Source organism: Lygodium microphyllum, chromosome 15, assembly GCF_053477565.2.
Source record: "Lygodium microphyllum isolate KBCC chromosome 15, Lygodium_microphyllum_v1.1.10, whole genome shotgun sequence".
Taxonomy (NCBI): domain Eukaryota; kingdom Viridiplantae; phylum Streptophyta; class Polypodiopsida; order Schizaeales; family Lygodiaceae; genus Lygodium; species Lygodium microphyllum.
In genome coordinates, this window is record NC_141149.1 from 4,064,251 (window position 1) to 4,088,703 (window position 24,453).

Sequence of the window (24,453 nt, forward strand, 5' to 3'; positions counted from 1 at the left end):
TGACCTAGGCCAACAACTAGCACCAAATATCACCAAGTACATGTGCAACATAACTCAAAGCAACTTTGGTCTTCAACATCCCGTGATTTCCTTGGATCCCAGAGCGAATGCAAGTATTGAGTTTATCCCAATCTGCCTAAGCCTTTGTCAACTCCACTTTATCACTGGAAGAGAGTCTAGACTTGTCTCGCGAAGAAGGACAATAAATAGCCTCCATAACAAGCTCCGTCAAATCATAGGACTCTAAAATGGCAAGTATCAGGACACGCAGATGCGGTAATTATTGTCGTCGAGCTTTTGATCTAATGGAAGAGTTTGCAACATGAGCACTTTCCGGTCCATGATCACCTGAAACTCTGTCTTAACCTCAGAAGACATCTTCACCTACAATGCTCGCACAAAATACAAAAAGCGACCCCCTCTGACTATACCTACCAGGGTTCTTCACCACTTGTCTTGCTCCTTTACCTGCCCAAGGTGCTGAAAAGGTAAAATCTGCAGTTGAAGACCCAAAATGCAACCTTCTTCCTTCTTTAATAGCAAAAACCAGTAGCAGCTTCAGCAAATCTTCTCCTTTCTTGCACACCCATGCTTACCTCAACCTTGTTCTGATTCCCAACCCTCTTCAAGTAGGTCCACCCTAGGTCAATCCTTCAATGCTCTAATACCATGTTAGAGTGAAGCAGTGCGGAAGCGAATGACCAAGACAGAGTGAATAGAGAGAGAAGAGAGTGAGACTGAGAGTGAGAGAGAGACAATGAAACGCAGAAATCTGCATTGAAGAATGCTATATAAGGATGCAGAAATATACACGGGTGCAAAAAGAATGTCTATGTATGTCTCCACCTCGAAGATCTCAATCTCTCTAACCCCAAGGGCAATCTCCACGGTCTGTAACCTGAAAACTAGGAGCACAACTACTTGAGACTGTGAAGACTAAGGCCAATAAATAGGCCAGCAAGAAAATGCCAAAAATAAAAGGTTGGCTGCATTAAATGCAGCCGACTGGTCAACAAGACTGGCAGACCAGCTGTCCAACCTGCCACATCAGCTGCCATGTGTTGCCTGCCACATCAGTTGCCACATGTCGCCTGCCACATCAGCTGCCACGTGTCGCCTGCTATACCTGCTGCTCCCAATGCTCCTGCCTGTCCAGGGAATGTCCAGCTCTAACACCCTCGGACCCTCTTTTCCATTTGGGAGGACATCGATATCAATCTCTGGATATTTGGGAACAAGGCATAACCCTACTCGAGTTTATGCAAATGAAGAGGGTTCATGAAGGGGGCCTAGAGCTTGTTTAAGCCCTTAATATTGAGGAATGATGCCAGCATGTCCTTGCCTGCTCTCTTGAATAACATTTGTAGGGGAGACACCCCCCCTTGTGGCATTCCAGCATGTGTCTTTATCTTTTTGCTTTTCTTTTTTGTGTACAACAGGCTGGGGCTGACAAAGCTTCAAGCTACGAAGCTTGTGATTTGGCCACATTTGGACTGAAACTTAAAAATGAGAAGACAAGTTCACACATTGAATAACTATTATGACCAAGTTAGATATGGTTTACATATTTTGTCAATCTACATGAAGATCTACAAGAAATCATAGACCCGAGTCTCAACCACTGTGGTGAAGGATGCCCTTTATATGTGGAGGAAACCAACTACAGCTTCATTGTTGTTTCGATCCAGCAAAGGTCAAGTACCCACTAAGGCTTTCTTTTATATAAAATCCCATGGAGTGCTTTATTGTCAAATGTAGTTTTGTCCAAACTACATTTGACAAAGGAGTGAATGTAACTCGAAATATGTTTGCAGCAGCAATAGAAGAATCGAACAACCCAGCCATTGAGGACCCTTTTACTCTATTTCTACTTGGCTTTCCCTTTAAAGGACTTGAACACCAAGGACCATTTAACACAGAAAGGCCACTATAAACACACCATATTTTACTGTGTCTTTTCAAATCAATAAGGGTTTCAAAATGGCATTGATCAAGAAAAATCAAAAGCTAGGGCATAAAAGCTATTTACTAACACGCTTTTGTGAGCCTTCCACCCAAAGCTTGTTCGGTTTTATGAATTTGAGTCTCCCAGCCTTGGTAGCCACAATCTGATCATTATCCTGACATATCACAAAACCTTGAGCTATTAAGAATGAAAATACAAAGTAAAGGCACTTTGAGCTACTAAGAATTTGAATGATACAGTGTAAAGGCACTAAATATTCATAGAAACTAGCAAGGTGCAAAAAACATTATACTATATGCAAACCTTCAGCCTATGTTCTGCAATCTGGACTCAATGGCCATATATAACTTACTCGCGAAAAATAACCAAAGTATTCTTCAATATAGTATAAAAATACAGGCATACCAAAGAAAGAGAGAATAATTCACATGGCACTTTTGTTCATATCAACTTAGCAAGGTGTCAATTTGCAACTACAAAATACATTTTGCAAATACATAGACATTACATTTCTTCTAAATTACCTTTTGATAGAAACGTATGAACAAGCTGAATTGTTGTCTTTTCAAGTCGAATTTGTGGGCTGGCACAACTTCACTCTGCTGGTCCAACCTACCCAACCAGCCATCCAATTGACCATCCTACTACCTTACCAGCTCCTACCCACAGTCCACTACCCATACAGGTGACTACTACCCAAGCTCATAACAGCATGAACATCCAGTGATCCACCATGTGACTCCCTATCTGCCAGCCCAACTAGCTGTTGCTACGTCACACCTCACAAGCCCATTGCTCATCCACCCATTAGTATTGTGCACCTACATGGTATAAGGCTTTTTTCTAAGGGCCTAATCTCGATTGAATAGATAAGCCATGGAGAACGAAGGAAAGGACTAGTTTTGTGCCTTTTGGGAAGATAGATCCGGATGGTTTTAGCAGCTAGGTTTATTGTGCTTATGTAGGGAAGAGTTTCAAGGTTTTCTCCCCTAACTAGCACGGTCTTTGTCTGGAGCCACAAGTATCTATTCTAAGGTTTCAATTTGATGCAAGGCTATGGTTGGTGCTGAGGTTTGGGATTCAATACCTCAACACCGTAAGAAGACAACTCATCGCTGAATGGGGTTCCATAGCATCACAGGCTAAGGATTATGGATGTGTGGCCAGTTTGGGTTTGTTGCATTGGAGATGGATACACTCTCAAGATGGTCTACATTTTGGTCACACAACGATAGCATGAGGTATGCCTATGAGATGTCTATAGACAGGAGCTTATGGGCTACATCGAGGGACAATATGACAAAGAGATGAGATGGCTCGAGGGATCATGGGCATTGACTATAAGGATTACAGCTAGTTTGCTTGTGTGACTATGTGCTTTGACTAAGCTAGTAATTGCCATTTGAGGTGAACATGGGTCTACGCCAAGCATAGCAATCGATGCTTCAAAGACGTGATGTTAGGAAAAAGTCGCTAACTATACGGATGCTTGTAGGCCATCTAATAGGCTTCATATTGAAGCCTATTGTCACAAGGACATGTATTTCTAAGGGTTAGCCACATTATTAAGTTGTGCACATGTGAGGTACACATGTGAAATGCAAGTTAAGTGACATTGAGACCTCAGTGACTCCAGTGATCAATGTGTGACATTGGCAAAAACTATAAGAAGTTGTCTAACAAGTACTAGGTGGTAGTCCATGCCAGAACTTGATCTAGAACATTTAATTAGCCATTAGTGCCAATGGTGACACAAGGGAATTAGCATTAATTAATTAATTAATGTCAATTCCAAGCTAATGAGTGCTTAGGATCACCTGGGTGATAAATTGGCCTAGCCAATTTGATTGTTGACCAGTCACGTTCTTTCTCTGAGCCATAAATAATTATTAAATTATTTAAAAGTAATATTCTGAAAATTAATTTAATAAATCTGGATAATGCTGAAAATTGTTTTGCAAGGTTGCCTCTTGGCAAAACTTGCCCACACGTGGGGAAAACATTTACAAGGCTAGGAAAGAGAGAGAGAGAGAAGGTTGTCATTGCTGTTGTAATTACGGTTTTTTTTTAATGCTCTCTCCCTCTCTCTTTTGGGAATTTGTGCCACATGGCATACATGTAACAATTTTCCCATCTAAACCTTCCGATCTAAAATTCTCCATGATCGGTGCAAAATTTGACCTCGACACAAACCAGAGAATTAATCACCGTGTAAAAATGAAGACAATGACTCGAACAGATTCTGGGGTCCAAAAATAGTAACTCCCTAAATTTTAGGGATGGTGACCCCTGCATTCCTCAAGTTGTTCTGTGCAACTTTTATCATTGCGACCACATCAAAAGTGTAATGTGGCTCAGTTACAGTGACTTTTATTCCGTGAGCATTCTCACATATGCATCTTCTATCTTGGCCAGGCTCATTGTCCTGCACCATCTCCAATGGATAAGCACACAGTCCCAAACCACTGGCATTCTATTCTTCAGTGCCCATTCAATATTGAACTGGTCCTAAGGCTCAAACAAACCATTAGTCCAATTTGTCCCAATGGCTATCTCTTCTAGCCATGCAAAGATCCCGCTTATTCCAAGAGAACCCTGGGGGTAAAAAGCAACAGCAACAAACGAAAAGAAAAATAAAATATTTATATAAGTAAATAAGAAAAGCAACTGTAAAAAGTATCACCACCTGGTGACAATCCCTCTCTGGAAGTTGTACATTGGTGTACCTTTATAGATGAGATTCACATGCCCTACCTCGCTACCCTCTCACTCTCCCTCTCTGGCACTCTAGAGTCGTGAGGGATAACTGCATCATGTGCACTAGAAAGTAATAGCAAGAGGGACGGCCAAGCCCTTCCCATGATCCAAAGAAGAAGACCCCTTCCACACCATGGCCTAGGCCTTGGCCAGAGGATCCGAGTTGAAGATGACAGATGACTCATCATCGAAGGAGTTCATATCTTGCTACTTCTTCTTCTCCTTCTTCTTCCTTGAAGCTGCTAACTCTTTGCAATCCTTGCGCAGATGTACCTTCTTACCACAATGATAATACTAGACCTTTGACTACTTCTTGCCATCCCTCTCTGAAGTTGCAAACGCCTCATTGAAGCCACCATACTAAGATGGAAGCTTCCCCTATAACCGCAAAGATGTCGCATACTCAAATAGCATCAAGAACATATGCATAGAGCTCACTAGCATTAATGATGTCTAGGCTCGCAAAGCATTGGCCACTCCATCAAACCCCAAAGGGAGATTATAGGGCACAATTCCCCACAGGATGAGTCTCTCAAAGGGCAGACTACGTGTGTTGAAGCTCATCTTGTACCTCTATAACACGAAGCAAGAATGACTAAATAGTATCCTTCAACTCAAACTTCATTTGTTGGAATTGTCCTTAAAAATAATTGCACACATGGTTGAGGAAGCCTCATACAACATCCAAAGCTTCACCCATATTGTTGAAGCAGTCCTACAAGAGGTGACCAACGAAAGAGCTACTTTAGAGATATAGTGAAGAAGAAAAGAATATGCACGTGCATCGCCAAAATCCCATGTAAGCACAGCTTCATAGTTGTCCTCGTGAAAATCAACTAAAAGAGGAGTGGGATACTCGGCACACTCAATAGCGCCAAAAACAATGTACAATAACCTCTTCTACATAAACCGTGCTTTCATAACAACACTCCATGTAAGGTAATCAAGGCTATGAAGTTTGTCACTAGTAGAACATCAAGGAGGAACCATCTAGAGGGAATAGGAAGAGAAAATAAAGAAAAGAGGAGGAGGAGAGAGAGAGTACAACCAAAACACAACATAGAATACACTAAAGGGAGTTCACAGGCAGTGTCAAGGGGAAATCAATCACGAAATTTACAAAAAATGGGAAGAATCAGCCAACAAAAGACAAACAAAGCTGAAACCCTATCGCCCAGCCTTCGGGAGCCCAAGAGGCTGCAAATGCAAACGCTGCAAGAAGTAAATGCGGACAAAGAAGCATTAAATGCTCTTGCCAACATTAAAGTAATATAGACAAGCAATAAACACAAGTTGCAACAGTATGAAATGCAGTCAACGATGGTTGGAGGAGAATTGCAGCAGCAAAAACGCAGATATACGATGGCTGAAAAGGCCCAAAAACTAGCTGCCCAACTACAGCAAACAAAGATGATCAGTAATCAGCAGAAAATAGCAACAGAAGCGTAGATCCTAAAATCTAATACCATGCAGAAATGCAGTAAACACAGGCAGCCATAGTAAGAAATGCAGTCAACGATGGCTGGAGGAGAATTGCAGCAGCAAAGCGTGAATATCTGATGGCTGAAAAGGCCCAAAAAGTGGTTGCCCAACTGCAGCAGACAAAGATTATCAGTATTTAGCAGAAAACTACAGAAAATTGCAACAAGAGCATAGATCCTGAAATCTGATACCATGTCAGAAGTGGATGCAGCAATGGAAGCATAGAAAGATGTTGAAACAAATTGATGAACACAAGACAGAAGAGAGAGAAAAGAGAAAGCACAAGAACACTACAAAGGAGAACTCAAAGATGTGCTCACGAAAAGGGATCCATATACCAAACACAAGATAGTTGCGTATAGGAATGAGTCATAGACTACGTGGGCACTTGCACTGGCAGCCAACTCCCTCTCTCCAATAGAACCCTACATTGGAATCTGCAAGTTGTGAATGACAGGTTGAGGAGGAGGGAGCCTAAATATATAGGTAAAAAATGATGCAATGTATGCATTAGGTTCGCCAGCATTTAATGCTGGTCAGCCAGTAATAAATGCCATAAATCACATAATTATGACCAACAAAAATCGCCTAAAAACATCTATGATATGTTAGCAATCATGGTTGTCATGCCTTGTCATCTACTGCCTGTGAGCCTCAATCTGAGTCAAACGAGGACTTTAGGAGCTCTAACTTGTCTATCACTTGTTTTGACAAAGGAGGTAGCTCATTCTAGAGCACTCAGTTATTCGCATTTCAGTGCATTTTCTCCTCTAGTCGAGATTTTACGTTCATTTCCCGGGGCAGTTGCTGCATTCTTCAGCCTACCTCACCTGGCGGACATTGCCCACCCTTTCCAAGATTTTTCTTAGCATTCCTAACATTTTTACCAGCATTAAATGCTGGTTGGACATATTTTTTGCCTCAAATTTCAGGTCAGCCAGATTTTGGGTTTTTTTGGCTATTTATAGCCATTTCCCACTTGGCAGTCAGTTGTACTATCATCTTCCCTCCTTTCTTGGCAGGTGCACACTCCGACTCTGCCATCTTTCTCCGTCTTCGATGCTACTATCATCATCAGCCTGATCTGGTGCCCTCACTGACGCTCCGGACTGCGTGCAAGGACTGATCAGTCCACAGCTTTGTATTCAACATTCATTTCAATCAGTGCAGTATTTCTTCCTTCATTTTGTGCTCTCTCTCTCTCTCTCTCTCTCTCTCTCTCTCTCTCTCTCTCTCTCTGTGTGTTCGTGTTCCTTCTTCTGTCGCGCACTCACATGGTATCAGAACCTACCTAAGAGCACGGAGAGCTTCCATTGCAAAGGAGGACACCATCAAGTGCAGCCCTTCTTCCCTCCTTTCCAACCCCTTGCAGTGCTGTCCAGGCTGAAACGCAGTCTTCCATACCTGCGTTTTGCTGTTTTGTAACATCAAGAGTAGGCAACAGTTTTCTAGGTGTTTGCAGCCTACGTTTGCATCAAACACAGTCAGCAGGAGGTCGTCCACATCGGCAGAGGAGGCGTCATCATTTGGAGGATAGGCGGCAGTTTCTCTCTCTAGGCGGCAACATTTTCTCTCTCCTCTTGCAAGCGGCAGCATCTTCTAAGTCTTTTCTGACATAGGCGACTCCATCTTGACTGTCTGTTGGTTGCAGGAGGTCGTCCACATCGGCAGAGGAGGCGTCATCATTTGGAGGATAGGCGGCAGTTTCTCTCTCTAGGCGGCAACATTTTCTCTCTCCTCTTGCAAGCGACAGCATCTTCTAAGTCTTTTCTAGCATAGGCGACTCCATCTTGACTGTCTGTTGGTTGCAGATTGTTTGGTGATTGCAGATATATACAAAGATGTCTTATCATCAATTCTTTGTTGATTCAGAGGATGAGGTCTCTATTCCTTCCTCTGCGAGACGGAGAGACTTCTGTGCTAGTGCACGCGACGCGACGACCGAAAGTCACCTAGCCCCCCCTCACTGTCGCCCGTCTCACCGCCATCACTGCCCCGTCATTGCCGCCCATCACTGCCCCCACTACCCATCTATCGATCACGTCACTCTAGGAAAAGGGCAGAGATCACATCACTCAAGGAAGGGCCGAACGTCCAATTACATCACTGCCGGGAGATCATGTCACTACCCCGTCATTGCCAAGAAAGTTCACTCTAGGAAGGGCTCTGGAATTATATTCGAAGGCCCTCAATTGTGATCATACCGGTGGAGCAATATGTCGTAATCAAGTAGGGTGCTCCTATTCGATCTCCAAAATATTAGCAATGCATCAAAACATTGTAACAAGGCCGGTGTCGCGCAGTGCCATCAACACTGAATACTTACATGTACACATCTCCAAATTGCCCATGGGTGCTGCATAACTAGCTTGTGCCCAACACAACAAGACGGAGTTCGCTCCCAAAATGGAGAAGGTTCAGATAGAGCAAATGATTACCAATGCCATCAACAAAGTCAAGGAGTATGACAACGGACTGAGTATAGTGAATAGGCAGCTGAACGATAAGATTAAAAAGCTGGAATTGAAGATAGAAGCCCAAGATGGGGAGATTCAATCACTTAGGCAGCTACTGACTGACATTCAGCTCAGCACCAACCTAGAGGAAGGAGAAATTCAACCTAGCATGATCGAGGAGCTCACCCGCATCAAAGAGGAAGTACAACAACTCCAAAAAAAAGGAGACGACGACGAAGGAGGCTATTTCTTGGGTAGAGATGCTCAAGAAAACCCAACAGCAAGTAGAGGAGGCGGTGCAATGGATTCAAATTGCAAAGAAGGGGAAACACCTAGCACACACACCTACAACAACCATAGTCAATGACACATTGGAGGAGGAACAAAAAAGGAAAATGAGAGCACTCCATGTTCGGGTGACGAGGCTGAAGATGCATGAAAAAGTGGATGAGGACACCAAGGTGCTATATACGTTAATGAATATTAAGAAAGACACGCATGTCTCCGCTTGGAGAGTGGGCAAGAAAAGCACAGAAAGGGAGAGCTCAAAAGAGAGTGCACTCATTCTCCGCTTCCCCACCATGGAGGCTAGGAGAAACTTCCTAGCTCAACGCCGTACATTGAAGGGAACCGGTGTGTTTTTGGGTGACGATCTCACCCCAACCCAACTAGCCCATATGAGGGAGTGCATGCCAAAAATTAAGGCAGCCAGGGAGGAGGACAAACTCGCCTTCTACAGAGAAGGGAGAGTGGTAGTCATGGAGAGGCGCCACAAATGACGGCGTGAGACCTATGGGACCAGCCTTGCAGTGGCAGTTTGGAACTGTAATGGAGCCCTCCAATTGGATGTGGGAGCTTTTGAGGAGACATTCAAAGGGAGAGATATAGTGTTCTACTCAGAGACACATGAAGGACCACATACTACACTTCCACGGGTGACAGGCTATAGGTGGGAGTCCGCTTGCAGGAAGGAGACACGCACAGACCATAGTAATCACGGGTCGGGAGGAGTGGTAGTGTTATTCAAGGAGGAGCTACAGCAGATGATCCAGGTAGTCCGCAGAGATGAGCAGGCCAGATACATGTGGGTGAAAGTGCGTGGCGAGGAACGCACTTTGTATGTTGCCATATGCTATTTCCCCCTATGGCGTCCCGATACGCCCCACCCAAGGGGCAATCACCATATGTGGCTTTGGATGAGGTTATTTGGGAGTTCTCGGAGGGACACGTTATCTTACTAGGAGACTTTAATGCCAGGACAGCTTCCCATTAGGTGTCTTTCTTTGATGCATCTGAGGAGATGCTACAGGATCAAGATGTTAGCAGAGTATTTGTCAGCTCATGTGTGAGTCTTAGCTTGATCTAGGCTGGGCATTTTTATTAGGTATTTTAGGCATTTTTTTGGTGTGGCATTTTATGCCATTGGGGCATTTTTATGCACCAGTCGGCCAGCATTAATGCTGTCCGACCAACATTATTGCTCCCCACTTTTTCAACCTATTTATACTCAGTGCTCCTTCTCAGTCAGTATCATCATCATCTTCACCATCTGCAGACTCTATGGAGAGAGGAGCCAGTGCCAGTGCCCACGCAGCCAGTGACTCACTGTTGTATGCGACTGTCTCGTGTTCAGATATATGGATTCCATTTCCCGTGCATACATATGAGTTCTCATCTGTATCGTGTTCTTTCTTTCTTTTTTTGTCTTGTGTTTCAGCAGTTTATTTCAGCACATGTTTATGCTTCCACCGCTGCTCCACTTCTGAAATGGTATCAGTTTTCAGGATTTGTGTTTCTGCTATGTTTTCTTGCTGATTTCAGGACTGTTTTGTACCCCTGCTGATCAGATGACTGCTGTCGCAGCCAGGCGACCTGTTTTGGGGCTGTTTTCAGCCTGCGTTTTTTGCAGTCTTCCCATCGCCTGCTGCCTACGCACCCTCTGCTGCCTGCGTTTTTCATCTGCAGCTGCTGGCGACAGTTTTCTACCTGTTTTTCTCCAGTTTACAGCCTGCGTTTTGCTGATTTAGTGTCTCTCGTGGCTGGGTGACTGTTACTTCAGGCCGTTTTTGCTGTTTTTGGCAGTTTTTGACTGATTTTTTGACTTTCTACAGCAGATTTTGTCTTCTATTGATCAGATTTTGGGTTCTATTGCATGTGAACTCTCATTTTCTGCAGTCTGTGCTTGTGTTTTGGCTGTGTTTCCTCTCTACATTCCATCTCTTCTCTACTTCTCTTCTTATCCTCTCCATATGGCTCCTCCGTGCACTTCCACTGATGATAAGTTACATGGACCTGATTATCTCACATGGAGTGCTGTCATGAAAGCTTGGTTTGTGCAGAAGCGGTTATGGTACATCGTCTGTGGAGCTATTCCTCGACCTCTCCATCCTTTTCCTCTTCCTGACGACTTTGATGAGGACAACCATGAGGAAGCGATGCTCACATGGGACTCGGACGATCCCCGTGCTTACTCGGCGTTGCTTCGGTGTATTTCTAAAGCGGTCTTACTAGCGGTTACCTCCTGTAGGACATCTCCTGAAGTATGGCAGAAGTTGCAGCAGATGTACGAGGCACCTTCCACCATGCGGGCAGTCACACTTTATGGCCAGCTCCAGCAAATGAAGTTTGAGCCGAAAGATACTATTCAGTCTTTTCTTCTTCGTGCTACGCAGGTACAGGACCAGCTTCGGCACATGCAATCTGCTCTTCCCGAGGCGCATCTCGTCGGGACGGTCCTCTACAAGCTCCCCCCAGAGTTTGATGGAGTGGCCAATGCTTTGCGGGCGCAGACATCATCGACTCATGTCAGTTTTACACATATGACCTAGATGCTTCTTGAGCATGAGACATCCTTGAGATTACAGGGGCGGCTTCCGGCACATTATGGAGGCGAGGCTTATGTAGCTTTAGAGAGGGGTGACGGGAAGAAGAAGTCAAAGGCCCAGTGTTACCACTGTGGCAAGAAGGGACATTTGCGGAAGGACTGCAAGACGTTAGCGGCTTCCAGGAAGAAGGAGCAGAAGACGACGCGGGATGTTGACTCTACCGATGAGTCCTCTCCTTCATCAGACTCCGACTCAGATCCTCCGACCAAGGTGAAGTCCAAGGCACGGAAGGGATCCTCTTCTTCGGATCGCGGGAAGGGCTTGGTGGCCCCTTCCTCGGCTGCTTTCTAGTGGTGGTGATGAGGTCATCCCTCACGACTCTCTTGTGCCAGAGAGGGAGTGTGAGCGGGTGTTCAGATGGGGCAGCCGCGCCTCATCTATACTTTTATACAGGTGCACAGGTTCCAGAGAGGGACGTCCCTGACGCATCGACTTCAGTCTGGCGGAATCAAATCCTGGAGCTGGGATTGACATCCAGGTTCATGATGAGCTGGTTATCTGACAGAGAGCGGGAGGCTTTCGTCTGGAGCTCCCATGAGGGGACACTTTGGCGGTCTGGCCAAAGGCGGGGAATCCATGGTCACCTATGTTCAGGGGCATTTTTGACAGGATGGTCTTGTATGCTACTGCGAGACATTGGTGATGGACACCGAGACATTCTATGATCTTCTCTATTTTCAGGTGTTTGGTACGATCGACATCGACATCAGGTTCTCTCCGAGGCACCTTGGTGGTGGCTTGATCACCCACTGCTTGGGTATCCATGGTTCTACTTGGTGGTTCCATAGCTTCTAATCCCTTTTCATTGTACTATTGTATTGTATCAGATCACCCATGATCTGAGAGAGGGTGTTAGCAGAGTATTTGTCAGCTCATGTGTGAGTCTGAGCTTGATCTGGGCTGGGCATTTTTATTAGGTATTTTAGGTATTTTTCTGGTGTGGCATTTTATGCCATTGGGGCATTTTTATGCACCAGTCGGCCAGCATTAATGTTGTCTGACCAGCACTATTGCTCCCCACTTTTTCAACCTATTTATACTCAGTGCTCCTTCTCAATCAGTATCATCATCATCTTCACCATCTGCAGACTCTGTGGAGAGAGGAGCCAGTGCCAGTGCCCACGCAGTCAGTGACTCACTGTTGTATGCGACTGTCTCGTGTTCAGATATATGGATTCCATTTCCCGTGCATACATCTGAGTTCTCATCCGTATCGTGTTCTTTCTTTCTTTTTTTGTCTTGTGTTTCAGCAGTTTATTTCAGCACATGTTTATGCTTCCACCGCTGCTCCACTTCTGACAGATGTGTCAGAGCTACAGCTGGAGAGGACATCACAGGATACGGGGGAAGTCACCAAATATGGGAAATACCTTGTGGAGATGGGCACAGCACACAAGTTGGCCATTCTCAATGACCAGGCTAGATACCCCCTATCCGGCGCCTTCACATGTTATCCTCACTGACACGGTGCCAGCACAGTAGACTATGTTCTTGCCCCACCGATGCTAATATCTCATATCCAGGACCTCTCAGTATCCCCACGCCTTCTCGGAGTTGCAATGGACCATGCCTACCTATAATTCACCATCGACCTCCAATTCACTGACACGCAGACCCATCATGCAGTTCACCGACACCCAAGATACCTCTTTTCCAAAGAGACAGAGGATACCTATGAGGTGCAGATCCTTAGATTGTTACATGATGCAAACCCCAACGTTCCATTACAAGAGCTAACTCGGCAGTTCAATGAGGCCCTACACATCGCTACAGGTGTAGCCTTCCCACACTCACGACCCACACAGAGAGCCTCCACTGGGGTGACACCTTGGAACAGCTGGTATGATAATGAGTGCCATGAGAGCAGAGCACGGCTACAGAGAGAGATAGCACTGGGGTCCACTACCCATAGACAGGCACAGATACTCTTTAGACGCCTCACACGGTGGAAGAAGAGAACATTCTTGGCCCAGCTGGAGCGAGACCTATATTAGTTATTCTTGAGCCAGGACTCTAGAGAGGCTTGGAGGCTTTTCAGAGAGCATTGCCCGACCACACCTATTACGTCCACCGCTGTATGGAAGGAGTATGCAACTAGTATTTATACTATGGAGGGTCAGCCACCTCTTCCTAACCCACTTGAGCCTTGTCCAAAGATCACTATCTTTACAAAAAGTAGGGTCCGAGAGGCCATTGACAGACTTAGCAGAGGAAAGGCACAAGACCATGATGGATTAGTAGCCAAGCACTTGATCCATGCTAGAGATTTGGTGGCAAGATTCCTAGCTTACATGTTTAACAGAGGCATGTGTGAAGGCCTATCAGAAAGCTAGAGCACGAACACTATTGCGCCTATCCTCAGGTCAAGGGACCCTACTCTACCTCACAACTATCGGACTATCATGGTTGGGCATATATTGGCTAAGTTATATGCTTCCATCCTTGAGCATGAGTTAAGCAGGTGGGTGGAGATGTGGGGTTTTAGAGCGCAAGGACAGGCTGGCTTTAGGAGAGGCTTCGCCACATCAGATCACATCCTTACGCTCCGAGCGATCGTTGAGGAGGGAAGGGCCCATGACCGACGGACTTACTGCTACTTTGTTTACTTCCGCAAAGCCTTTGACACAGTACCGAGAGACATGCTAATAAATAGATTGCATGCCATGGGAGTACTGCAAGAGCTCAGTTGGGGTATTTTGGCACTGTATGAGAGAGTTGTGGGCAGAGTCTGAACACCTGAGGGCCTTTCAGCACCTATTTACTCCACCATTGGGGTGAAGCAGGGATGTCCCCCTCTCTCCAACATTATATGGCTTGTACATTGATGGGATTGCTGATTATGTTTCACAAGGAGATAGAGGAGCTCCACTAGCGGGCACTTGGATACCTCTCCTATTGTATGCAGATGACATTGTATTGATAGCTAACTCTCTAGAGGGTCTACAGAGACACTTGGATGCATTACACTCCTATACTTTGAACAGTGGGCTTTCCGTGAACCTTGGTAAAACTAAGGTGATGGTATTTAATACTACACCACAGTGGGTTAGGAGATTAACACCTAAATTCACATATGGATCTGAGGAGCTGGAGTATGTGGATTCTTATACATACCTGGGAGTCTTATTCACAAGGCCCACCTTTTCTATATAAGAGGCAGCAGACACTAGACTAACTCGTGAATAAACAGCACTAGGTGGTTTGGAGAGGATGTGCTCACAGGTACAATTCCAAGAACCCCACACCAAACTATGGCTCTTCGATACACTGGTCACATCCACACTACTTTATGGAGTACAGATATAGGGGCCCAGTCTTGACCAACGTAGCACATCAAGGCACAATTATGACGGATGGAGGTCGACGGAGAAACCCCTAGTGTCCATGATATCCAAGATGATCAGATGTAGGGCCTCAGTGCCACATGACATCATCAGAACCGAGCTAGAAGCTACACCGATTGTGGTAGAGGCCCTCACCCGATTGGTCGCATACATACATAGCCTATGGGACTTACCCAGACACAAATATGCACGGTTGGCCCATTGAGTCCTCCAAGCAGCTTGCCAGAGAGGGTGATACTTCATGTTGGTACGCACAGATGTCGGCTTGGTTTGAGCTGCATGGCTTTAGCATGGACAAGTTACCCCCCTTCCAGTACTCCCTTGATGCACCATCTCTTGATCTGAGCAGGTTAGAGATCCGCAAGATCATCAGGATAGATCTTACCCAGTTGGATATCAAGCGGGCATGGTTGATGCCAGGGTAGGAGCCAGGGACAAAGATGGCTTTCTACCGCGAGCATTTCCTTCATACTACAGATGATGGATTTATTGTTTGCCCGAGATACATGGACACACACCTTTCCCATGGGATCAAATATACTATTGGCCAATTGCGCACCTCCTCACATCAACTAGAGATTGAGACTGGCAAATATAGATCCATCCCACCAGAGGAGCGCATATGCCAAATATGCTAATTAGAGCCAGAGACAGAGGAGCATTATATCTGCCGTTGCCCAACGTATTATGAGGTCCATGGTCGTTTCCATTGTCTCTTTAGAGACGGATTTGGACCACTATCCAGAGTCATGGATTTTACCGATCAGCTATCCCTTGACCTCTTTCTTCTTGAGATACGACAGCTTCGTGACAGGCGCCTCAGGAGTACAGCTACTCCAGGACATCGAGGCCCTTCATAGAGACAGCTCATAGACTTCTTTACAAAGGAGACTTAAAAGACTTCAATACAATTACAGCCACAGTCCACACGAGAGTCTCTCTCACCGCCACAGTCCACGCACAAACAAGGAGTACTGATTGATCAAGCCGTTCAACTTAGCCGATCCAAACCTCCTAGGCCTCGATACAGACACTGACGACACCTTCATAGGCAGATACAGGGGATTATTGCTCGGGCTAGAGCTAGGCCCTCCATACCCACATGAGATTATACCATTTGGAGCTCATTGTTACTAGATAGAGCTCTATGTTTTACACAACCATAGTTAGTTTCCTTTCTTATTTTGCTTTGTGCTACATATTTTGCCCAGACAGTTGTACCATCATACACATGATTGTAATTCATCGTCTCATAGGTCATTTTGGCCTTTTGCAGACATTAATATATAATTTCATTTTTGTGTGTGTGTGTGTGTGTGTGTGTGTGTGTGTGTGTGTGCTCGTGTTTCTTCTTCCATTGCACACTCTCACATGATGTCCTACTCTCTGAATCACATGCCCAAACTCACTCATGAGCTGACTACACTGCTAATACTTGGAGAACACTTGTCGCACTAGGAATAGCAAAATAAAGCACTGAAACCAGTAACACCAATCATCTTATACCATGTGAGAATGAGCAACAAAAGATAAGAATCACAACTGTTGAACACCAAGAAAAATGAACAACGAAACAACACAAGAACTGAAACAATGGATGGGCAAAGGAATCCACAACCCAATACATGAGATATATGTACAAACCACACAGGTGAATGGTACATGTGACATGTGATAACCAATAGGACCTCCAATCTCCTTCTCCCCAATTGGATGTGATTCAATACAAAGAGAATGGAAGAGTGGATTATACATAGGCCTTAGAACAAGAGACTAGACAAATAAGCATGCCCTAAATGGACTGGCCAAAACAATACAAAGCCCAATAAAGAGCCTAACACGTACGAAATGTACACTACTAAAAGGGATCATGTGGCTAGAGCAATATCTGTAACAACAAAGAGAGGGCTGATTTAAGCAATAACAAAGAGCAATAGAAGGATGAGGCTATATATAGTCCAGAGTGCAGCAACTGGCCAACCTGCTCCTGGAATTCAATTAATTGCTGAAAAAGAATCAAAACTGACCAGCAAGACCACTAAAGTGGCCACCTGCCTGCCTACCCACAAAATGACCTGCAAATGTCTGCCCAACAGTCTGAAATGTCCACCCAGCATCCAGGTAATGAATGAAACATGTTGTCTGCAGTAGAACAGCCATGTGAGCTGCCTGAAAAATGCTGAGACAGAACTGAGAAGACCAAGGACTGATCTGTGCATGGCTAGGAGACCCTAATCTCCACCAGATGTGCCTATCATGCATAGTCACAAGTAACAGCAATTCCTCCCCATTCCCTGTCCTGTTGCATCCCATGTGACTATCCTATGATGAAAGGCTGGTGTCACATGAAAAGGACTAGTAGACAAAGATTGTGCCAAAACTCCAGATGTCCTTGCCAGACTCTGGCTGAGGCTCACAAACAGGAGATGAAAACAGAAAAATATAGAAAACATGTCTGCTTATATTTCAACATTCTGAACTTTTCCACAGACAGCACTACATGTCATCCTTTGTTTTCTGAAGGTTTCAAAATGCATTGAGGGTTACTCGAAGATGTGTATAACGCATCCATATATCTACATGTACATGCATACATATGTGCATCTGTATGTATGTATTTTATGTATGTATGTATGTATGTATGTATGAGTCTATACTTAAGTATGGATATCTTCACATTGAACAATGTTATGTATGTATCTGGGTATGAGTCTATACTTGAGTTATGGTTAGCTTAAGTATGTATGCACGTATGCAGGTATGAGTCTATACTTGAATGGTTCGGTTATCTTCACATTGAGCAAAGTTTGTTTTGCTTAGTCGTATAATTGAATACAATGGTTTGACAGAAAAATAGAATGTGTGGCTGTATGTGTATACGCATAGTATGTATGTATGTGCCCATGTCCGTCGGTGTATATATGTACATATGTGTTTCGTTACGAAGAAAACATGGAGGTATATGTATGTGTGTTCATGAATGCATGTATATTGCATGAATGAGAAAAGATGCGTGTGCCATGTACCACATTTAATAAAAACATGTACCTGACGGAGGCCCCCTCCCAATCGAAGTGTGGCAAGGCTGAGTTTGGAGAGGTCCAGCACTACGTCTCCGGGTGCCTGTGTAAGACAAGCACATGAGAGGAGCATGCGCGAGCTTAAATGACTGAAGGAACACACACACACACGCACGCACACAGAGACTGACCACAATCTGATTGAGGAAAGGAGATGCCTCGAGGGAAGCCGTCACTCGCGACTTCACCGCCCCCTCCTCCTGCTCCTCCTGCTTCACTTCCATAGTTCTGTCTAAGAATATTTTACATTTTGCCTTCCACAAGGTTAAGATCTAATAAGCATTTGTGTCCCAAGTTACTAGCTAATACTTGGGATGAGTGAGGGGGACCAATTATGTCAACAAGCACTTGGGATTAGTGAGGGTGACCAATTAGGCCAACGACTAGGGTGCTTTAGAACACAACTTCAGGGCCCAAGTGAACACACAAATTTAGTGGGATACGAGGACCGCCGACCTTCTAAGCAACGCTAATTGGTTGTGTGCTAGAAAACATAGATTCACAGGGTGACACGTGTTGCCCACAAGAATATGCTCACCCTTGGCACAATCCATAGCACCAATTTCCACAAGTCCAATAGCATTTTGCTTGGTTGACTTTCATTATGTATTTTCCATTTTTAAATCGCCCTTCTCTTAGGAATTTTGCATTTTGAGTTGGAGGCATTGGAACCTAAATGCATCAATTTACAAATCATTGCACGAGACCTTAGTTGTTCTTCTTGAAACTTACTTTTGAGTTTTAAGCCATTAACACCTACGTGGTCACATTCTAGTATATGGGCCACATATAAGTGCTTAATTGGTGCAAAGCAATCTGAAGGTGATCTTGTTAGCATGAGTAGTAATTGGTGCAGTTGTTAGGAAGGGGTGGAATCATGTGTCTTGCAAATTTTACATCCACTAAAGATCCATTTAGCTAGAGTTTGGTGTGCATTGTGCATGGAGGAGCCTTTTGTGCTTTTTTGTTTAATTATTGCTTTTTATGGTGCTTGCTTTTTGGAGAAGATGACTTTGATTTTTTGAAGCTCTAAATATTTGAACTTGCAAATGTTGATCCTATTTTGTGCATCTAATAAGAGGTAATCTCTCTCTCTCTCTCCCTCCCCACACACACATATGTATGTATGTATGTATGTATGTATGTATGTATGTATGTATGTATGTATGCACACATGCAACATGGCAATCCCTGTAATATGGCTACTTGTGATCATTTTATTTGTTGGAATATCATAGTCGTCATGGAGCTCGTGCAACATGATGTTTGTTGTTGGGCTCAACATAAAGAATAGGACTTTGGACAAACTCTTACTCATTGAAGAGCTTTCCTTTTTTTGTGGTTTAATGCTATCTCTCACATTGCTAGCTTGTGCTTAGGTCTAAACCATCTATGCCCTCTCAACTCAACCCCATGAAAGTAAGAAAGCAATAGAGGTCCAAGAGTTTGTTGTAGACTCACCAAAACTTGCCTTTCTCATTGTAGTATAGTGCCAAAGAGAGCTTGATGGCCTCGCAATCCATATGTGGCTCCCTGTAGCTCCAATTTCTAATCAGCCACCACTGATCCACTCCTCCCCCCACTACCAAGAAAAAGAATAACAAAGGAGGAGAAGAGACTTCTCCCTTTTAGCCCCTCACTCTCTCCCTCACACTATTTTTTTCAACTCAAACAACCACTAGAGGCAAATGTGTACAACGTAGTATTCAAGAAGAAGAAGAAGAAGAAGAAGAAGAACATGATGATGATGATGATGATGATGATGATGATGATGATGATGGAAGCAATAAGAGCTTCTCTAGTTAATCCCACACACACACACACACAAAATAGTTATGGTGAAAGCAAGAAGGTAAAGATGGAAGCTTGAGCTCAAAAATTACATACACAAGCATGAGATGTTCTATTCATCTTGCACACAATATCACACTACATACATAGGGTTTCCCAACTAGCTGCCCTAGAACCCTTGGCCTCTCTCCCTCAAGTTTGGTTATCCCTTTTACATGTCCTTGGCATCTCAAAAGGATCGACTTGGATGCTGATCCACCTGTTTTGCATACATAAGAAATTGAACTCGGCTCTCATTTTTTAATATATTTCATTGAAATGGAGAAAAATCAGATCAAGTTGTTAAATTAAAAACATACCACATGTCAACTTTTGGTGCTTATGCTTTTATAATATTTGTCAAAATAAATGCAGTGTCCATTTTCAATACCATTTTATATTGTAAATAGCTTTGGCTTCTTCTTCCAGACCCTTGACTAGTTTCCATTAGCTCCTTTAGTCATACTTTGATTGTTTTGAGTAGCACTTTGACTTTTTTATTTTGGCTTGAAATCTTTTCATCCCTTTGCAGCCTTCTCTATTTGGAATTGATAGATACCAAAAATTTCGAGCTTATACACAATGAATGGGACTTTGAATGTACTCTTATGCATTCAAAAGCTTCCCTTCTACTATAGTTTGAGGATGTCTCTCACATAGTTGGCTCATACTCTAGCTTCAAACTCTTAACGCCCTCTATACTTAACCCTGAGATAGAAAGAATGCAATAGATATCCAAGTGTTTGTAGTAAGATTCATCAAAACTCATATTTGTCATTGTACTCTCCCAATGAAAGAGAGCTTGATAGTCTCACAATTGTATGCAGCTTCTCTTATGCTCAACTCAATCCACCGTAGTTCCATTCCTCTCTAAGCTAGTGAGAATAAGAATGATGACAAAGGATGAAAAGAGACTTCTCCATTTTGATCCCTCTCTCTCTCTCTCTCTCTCTCTCTCTCTCTCTCTCTCTCTCTCTCTCTCTCTCTCTCTCTCTCTCTCTCTCTCTCTCTCTCTCTCTCTCTCTCTCTCTCTCTCTCTCTCTCTCTCTCTCTCTCTCTCTCTCTCTCTCTCTCTCTCTCTCTCTCTCTCTCTCTCTCTCTCTCAAGTCTAGTTATCTCTTTTACATGCCCTTGGCTTTTCAATTTAGATAGATAGACTCATTAGCAAATCCACATGTTTTGTTGATCTATGTAACTAGGCTTTTAAAATGCACAAAATGTAACTCCATGAGATATTGTAATTTTTACATGAGTAACCTGACTCGTTTTTAAAATAACGCACAGTGTATCAATATAAAAAGTAATCTAGTTATTCAACTAAATATTTTATATGCAGACTTCTACTTGTGGGATTTAGTGTTGCAGGATTGCATATACATAAGAACTTGTAGAAGAAGAAGCTCGAGAGAGCACAACTCAAAGTGTATTGAGAGATATGAATAGAGAAGATTTACAAGACTTAGTATGCCCTAAAGTGAATAGTTATATATACAATGCTCTGCCAAAGGAAGAAAAAAGTGCGGTGGCGGTCCTGAGTGTGTTCACACATATTACTTCTACAATATGGTAACAAATCTCCCCTAGCAATGATGCAGTGGACAAGAATTGGCACTCCTGTATAGGGAAGCGCCAAACCAAATGGGTTGCAATGAATCCAAAAAACGGGAAGTTAGCCCAAAGCTTTATGGAAAACTTCAAATTCGTCACGAGGCAAAGCCTTTGTGAAAAGATTTGCGAGGTTATCCTGTGTCAGCACATCATCCAAGTTGATAGAGTCTCTCCCAAATGTAATAATAATGCACCTCAATGTGCTTAGTGCATGCATGGAACACTAGATTTCATGTAGTTGCTAATGCACTCCAACTCCCAATGAAGATGGTGGTGGTAAATGACTATCCAACACCCAAATCAACCAAAATGTGTCTAAGCCAAATACACTCAACCGTGGTTGTGAAAGTTACCATGTCCTTAGCTTCACAACTAGAAGTGGTCACTGTAGAAACCATAACTGTGAAATTTTCCATGTACTCAGCTTCACAACTAGAAGCAGCCATAATGGGCTACGTCTTGCTCAACCACAATATGCACAAGCTATCAAACATGAAGCAAAAACCACTTATGGATACATGAGCCTCATAATAATTAGCCTAGCTTGAATATAATAAAGCATGTAAATCTAGTAGTAGTGATCCCCCCTTGGGATAAAACAACCCAAGGTATCGAGTACCACTCAAGAAAAAGGAATGCTTCACTGCCTATAATTGCATAATTCTTGGGCTATGCATAGACCTGCTCATTTGTGAGACTACAAATTGAATGTTAGGCCTCTTAATATATACATAAACCAAGCATCCAATAGCATGTTGATCAAGAAAGATATCAAAGCAATCTCTAATATTATGAAGGCTCAACTTCAAACCTATCTCCATAGAAGTAGCAATAGGCCTTCATTCTTCAAGATCAATGTTGCTAGCCTTCATTATACAATAAGCAAAAATTGAAAGAAAATAGAAGCTAAACAAATTGCAAGAGAGAAAGATTGCAAAACACAAGATCGAGTACAATCTCCACCCATGCTTGTATTTATTGATTGTATTAAGCTTTTATGCTCAATATACATTAAAGGAATATTTTTATATTATTGCTTTTCCTTTTCTTGCACAACTTGCATTTGGGAAAAATAAATCTAACATAATCTATTCTAAATAGATTTACATCCAAAAATAATATTTTAACATTGCTAGTTTTTATAACAAATACATCCAAAATAAATCAATTGTGCACGTGTATATGCAAAGTCCTTCAGCTCTTATGACAGCCTACAAAAATATAATATTTTCACACTATATAGCATCTAAATTTTAATAATATTTTCTCACATTAAAATTCATATCCAAAAATATTTATTCTGCTTAACTTCGTCTAATGATCTGCTCACCACAACACAAAACACATTAGTATCCTCTTGTTTACCTACCAGGCATAATGTGACTAGTATTACATGTGTGCATTCATGCAATAAGCCATGGATCATGTAGTAAATAAATAAAATATATAATAAATAAAATAAAATAATTTATTTTTACAATGAGTTCTTATAAGATACTATGATTATCATAATTTCGTAACAATTCATGGGGTTAAAAATCAATCATCTCTAATTGATAAAACAAAGAAACCTACAATGGTGGCTTAGTGCTGCCTTATGTGACGAATTTGCACCTTCCTATGAAAATAAGGCTCTATGAAATTTACATGGAAAACTACCTTGAGTGGTGAATTTGTGCCATGGAATATTAATGTGGCTATGAGTGTGCCATCGCTCTCGCGAGCTAGATTGCCAAGCTTACTCGGACTGCTTATTGTTTCAATTTGAATAATGCAACTATGGCTACCTCTCATCCAACCATTGCAAACTCTCTAAACAAATGTAATGACTCACTAATTTACCTTCTCATTGTATTCTATTCATGAAAGGCTCATAGATGGCTCCATGATCCTTGCAACGTGCCTCAAGTGAGTGCCACCTCCTTTGCCTTGATCGTCATGCAAGCTTTGTGAAGAAGAAGAAGAAGAAGAAGAAGAAGAAGAAGAAGAAGAAGAAGAAGAAGAAGAAAGAGCTTCTCCAACTAGTCCCTCACTCTATCTCACTCATTTACTCACACCCACACACACACTCTCTCTCAATCTCTCCCTCTCTCACACAAGCAAGAAGCAATAAGAGATCTCTCAATATTGTGCCCCACAAGAAGGAGCTTATCCATTCACTTCCAATTTTTATACATGGCCTCAAATTTTGGGTACACTCCTTTTGCATTTGCCTGGATCATGGACTAACCTTCTCTTACTTGCACACACCGTTTAGATTTTTTAAATTGTTATTCAACTAGCTTGGCCAAGATTAGTTATTACAATTTGCATGGGAGCAAGCCTAGTGCTCTTTTACAAAAATAATTCCAAGTAACTTTCTAGTTTAAAAATTTTCATACACTAAGTTATTGCTTAGTTTATGCTTTTCTTGCACTTTTGTAATTGTATTTATTTTTTCATTTGCCTTCTTCATCATGCTCCATGGCTACACCTTTGTAGAAGGGGTTAACATTGCCCCCTCCTAGAGTTGTGCTAGTCCCATGGCACTCTATGGTTTGATGGGATCTATGTGCACTCAGTATAGGTTGGAGGTGTAAAGGGTAACCATTAGTATCCTTATGCTTTGGGCCAATGTTGGTGGGAATGGGATTGGCTCCAATTTAGTTTTTGAGGGTGGGCTCGATGTTGAGGTAGAAGAGAGAGAGATCAAGATGATGTGGGCCATCGATGTCACCGATTTCATCGCTTTTCTCTTCAAGTTGGGTTCTCACCATAGAAGAATGTGTGCATTTTGGAAGGGGATGTCTAACTTTTAAGCATGTGCTAGTACAATTGGGAGATATGTTGAACCCTAAGCAAGCTTGGAGTGTTGTCTCACACTAGAGGACCCAATTGGTGTTATGAAAGGTATGGTGTAAAGCTTAGGGTGATCGGTCTACCAATGTTCTTAGATGTCCGCCCTTGAGGTGCCCTAAGTTTGTGAAGTGGGAAAGGGCTAGGTGTTAAGGCCCCCCAGGTATTGTGATTGTGTGTGGACTCTCATTCTTTTTCTTTTTCTTTTTC

The 24,453-nt window shown here is 43.1% G+C and overlaps 1 protein-coding gene and 1 pseudogene across 1 annotated transcript in view; one reads left to right on the forward strand and one right to left on the reverse strand.

The window, feature by feature from the left end:
- Nucleotides 1-18,260, reverse strand: part of LOC148024211 (PNAS-3-like protein) — a 77,149-nt gene extending 58,889 nt beyond the window's left edge. Inside the window, exons 1-3 of the mRNA XM_087693836.1 lie at nucleotides 18,102-18,260; nucleotides 17,939-18,013; nucleotides 2,034-2,120 (exon numbers count right to left, since the gene is read on the reverse strand). Coding sequence (XP_087549962.1) covers nucleotides 2,034-2,120; nucleotides 17,939-18,013; nucleotides 18,102-18,194 — 255 coding nt within the window. The 5' untranslated portion in view covers nucleotides 18,195-18,260. The remainder of the gene's footprint in view (nucleotides 1-2,033; nucleotides 2,121-17,938; nucleotides 18,014-18,101) is intronic.
- Nucleotides 8,612-9,440, forward strand: LOC148024212 (uncharacterized; annotated as a pseudogene).
- Nucleotides 18,261-24,453: the final 6,193 nt, after the last annotated feature.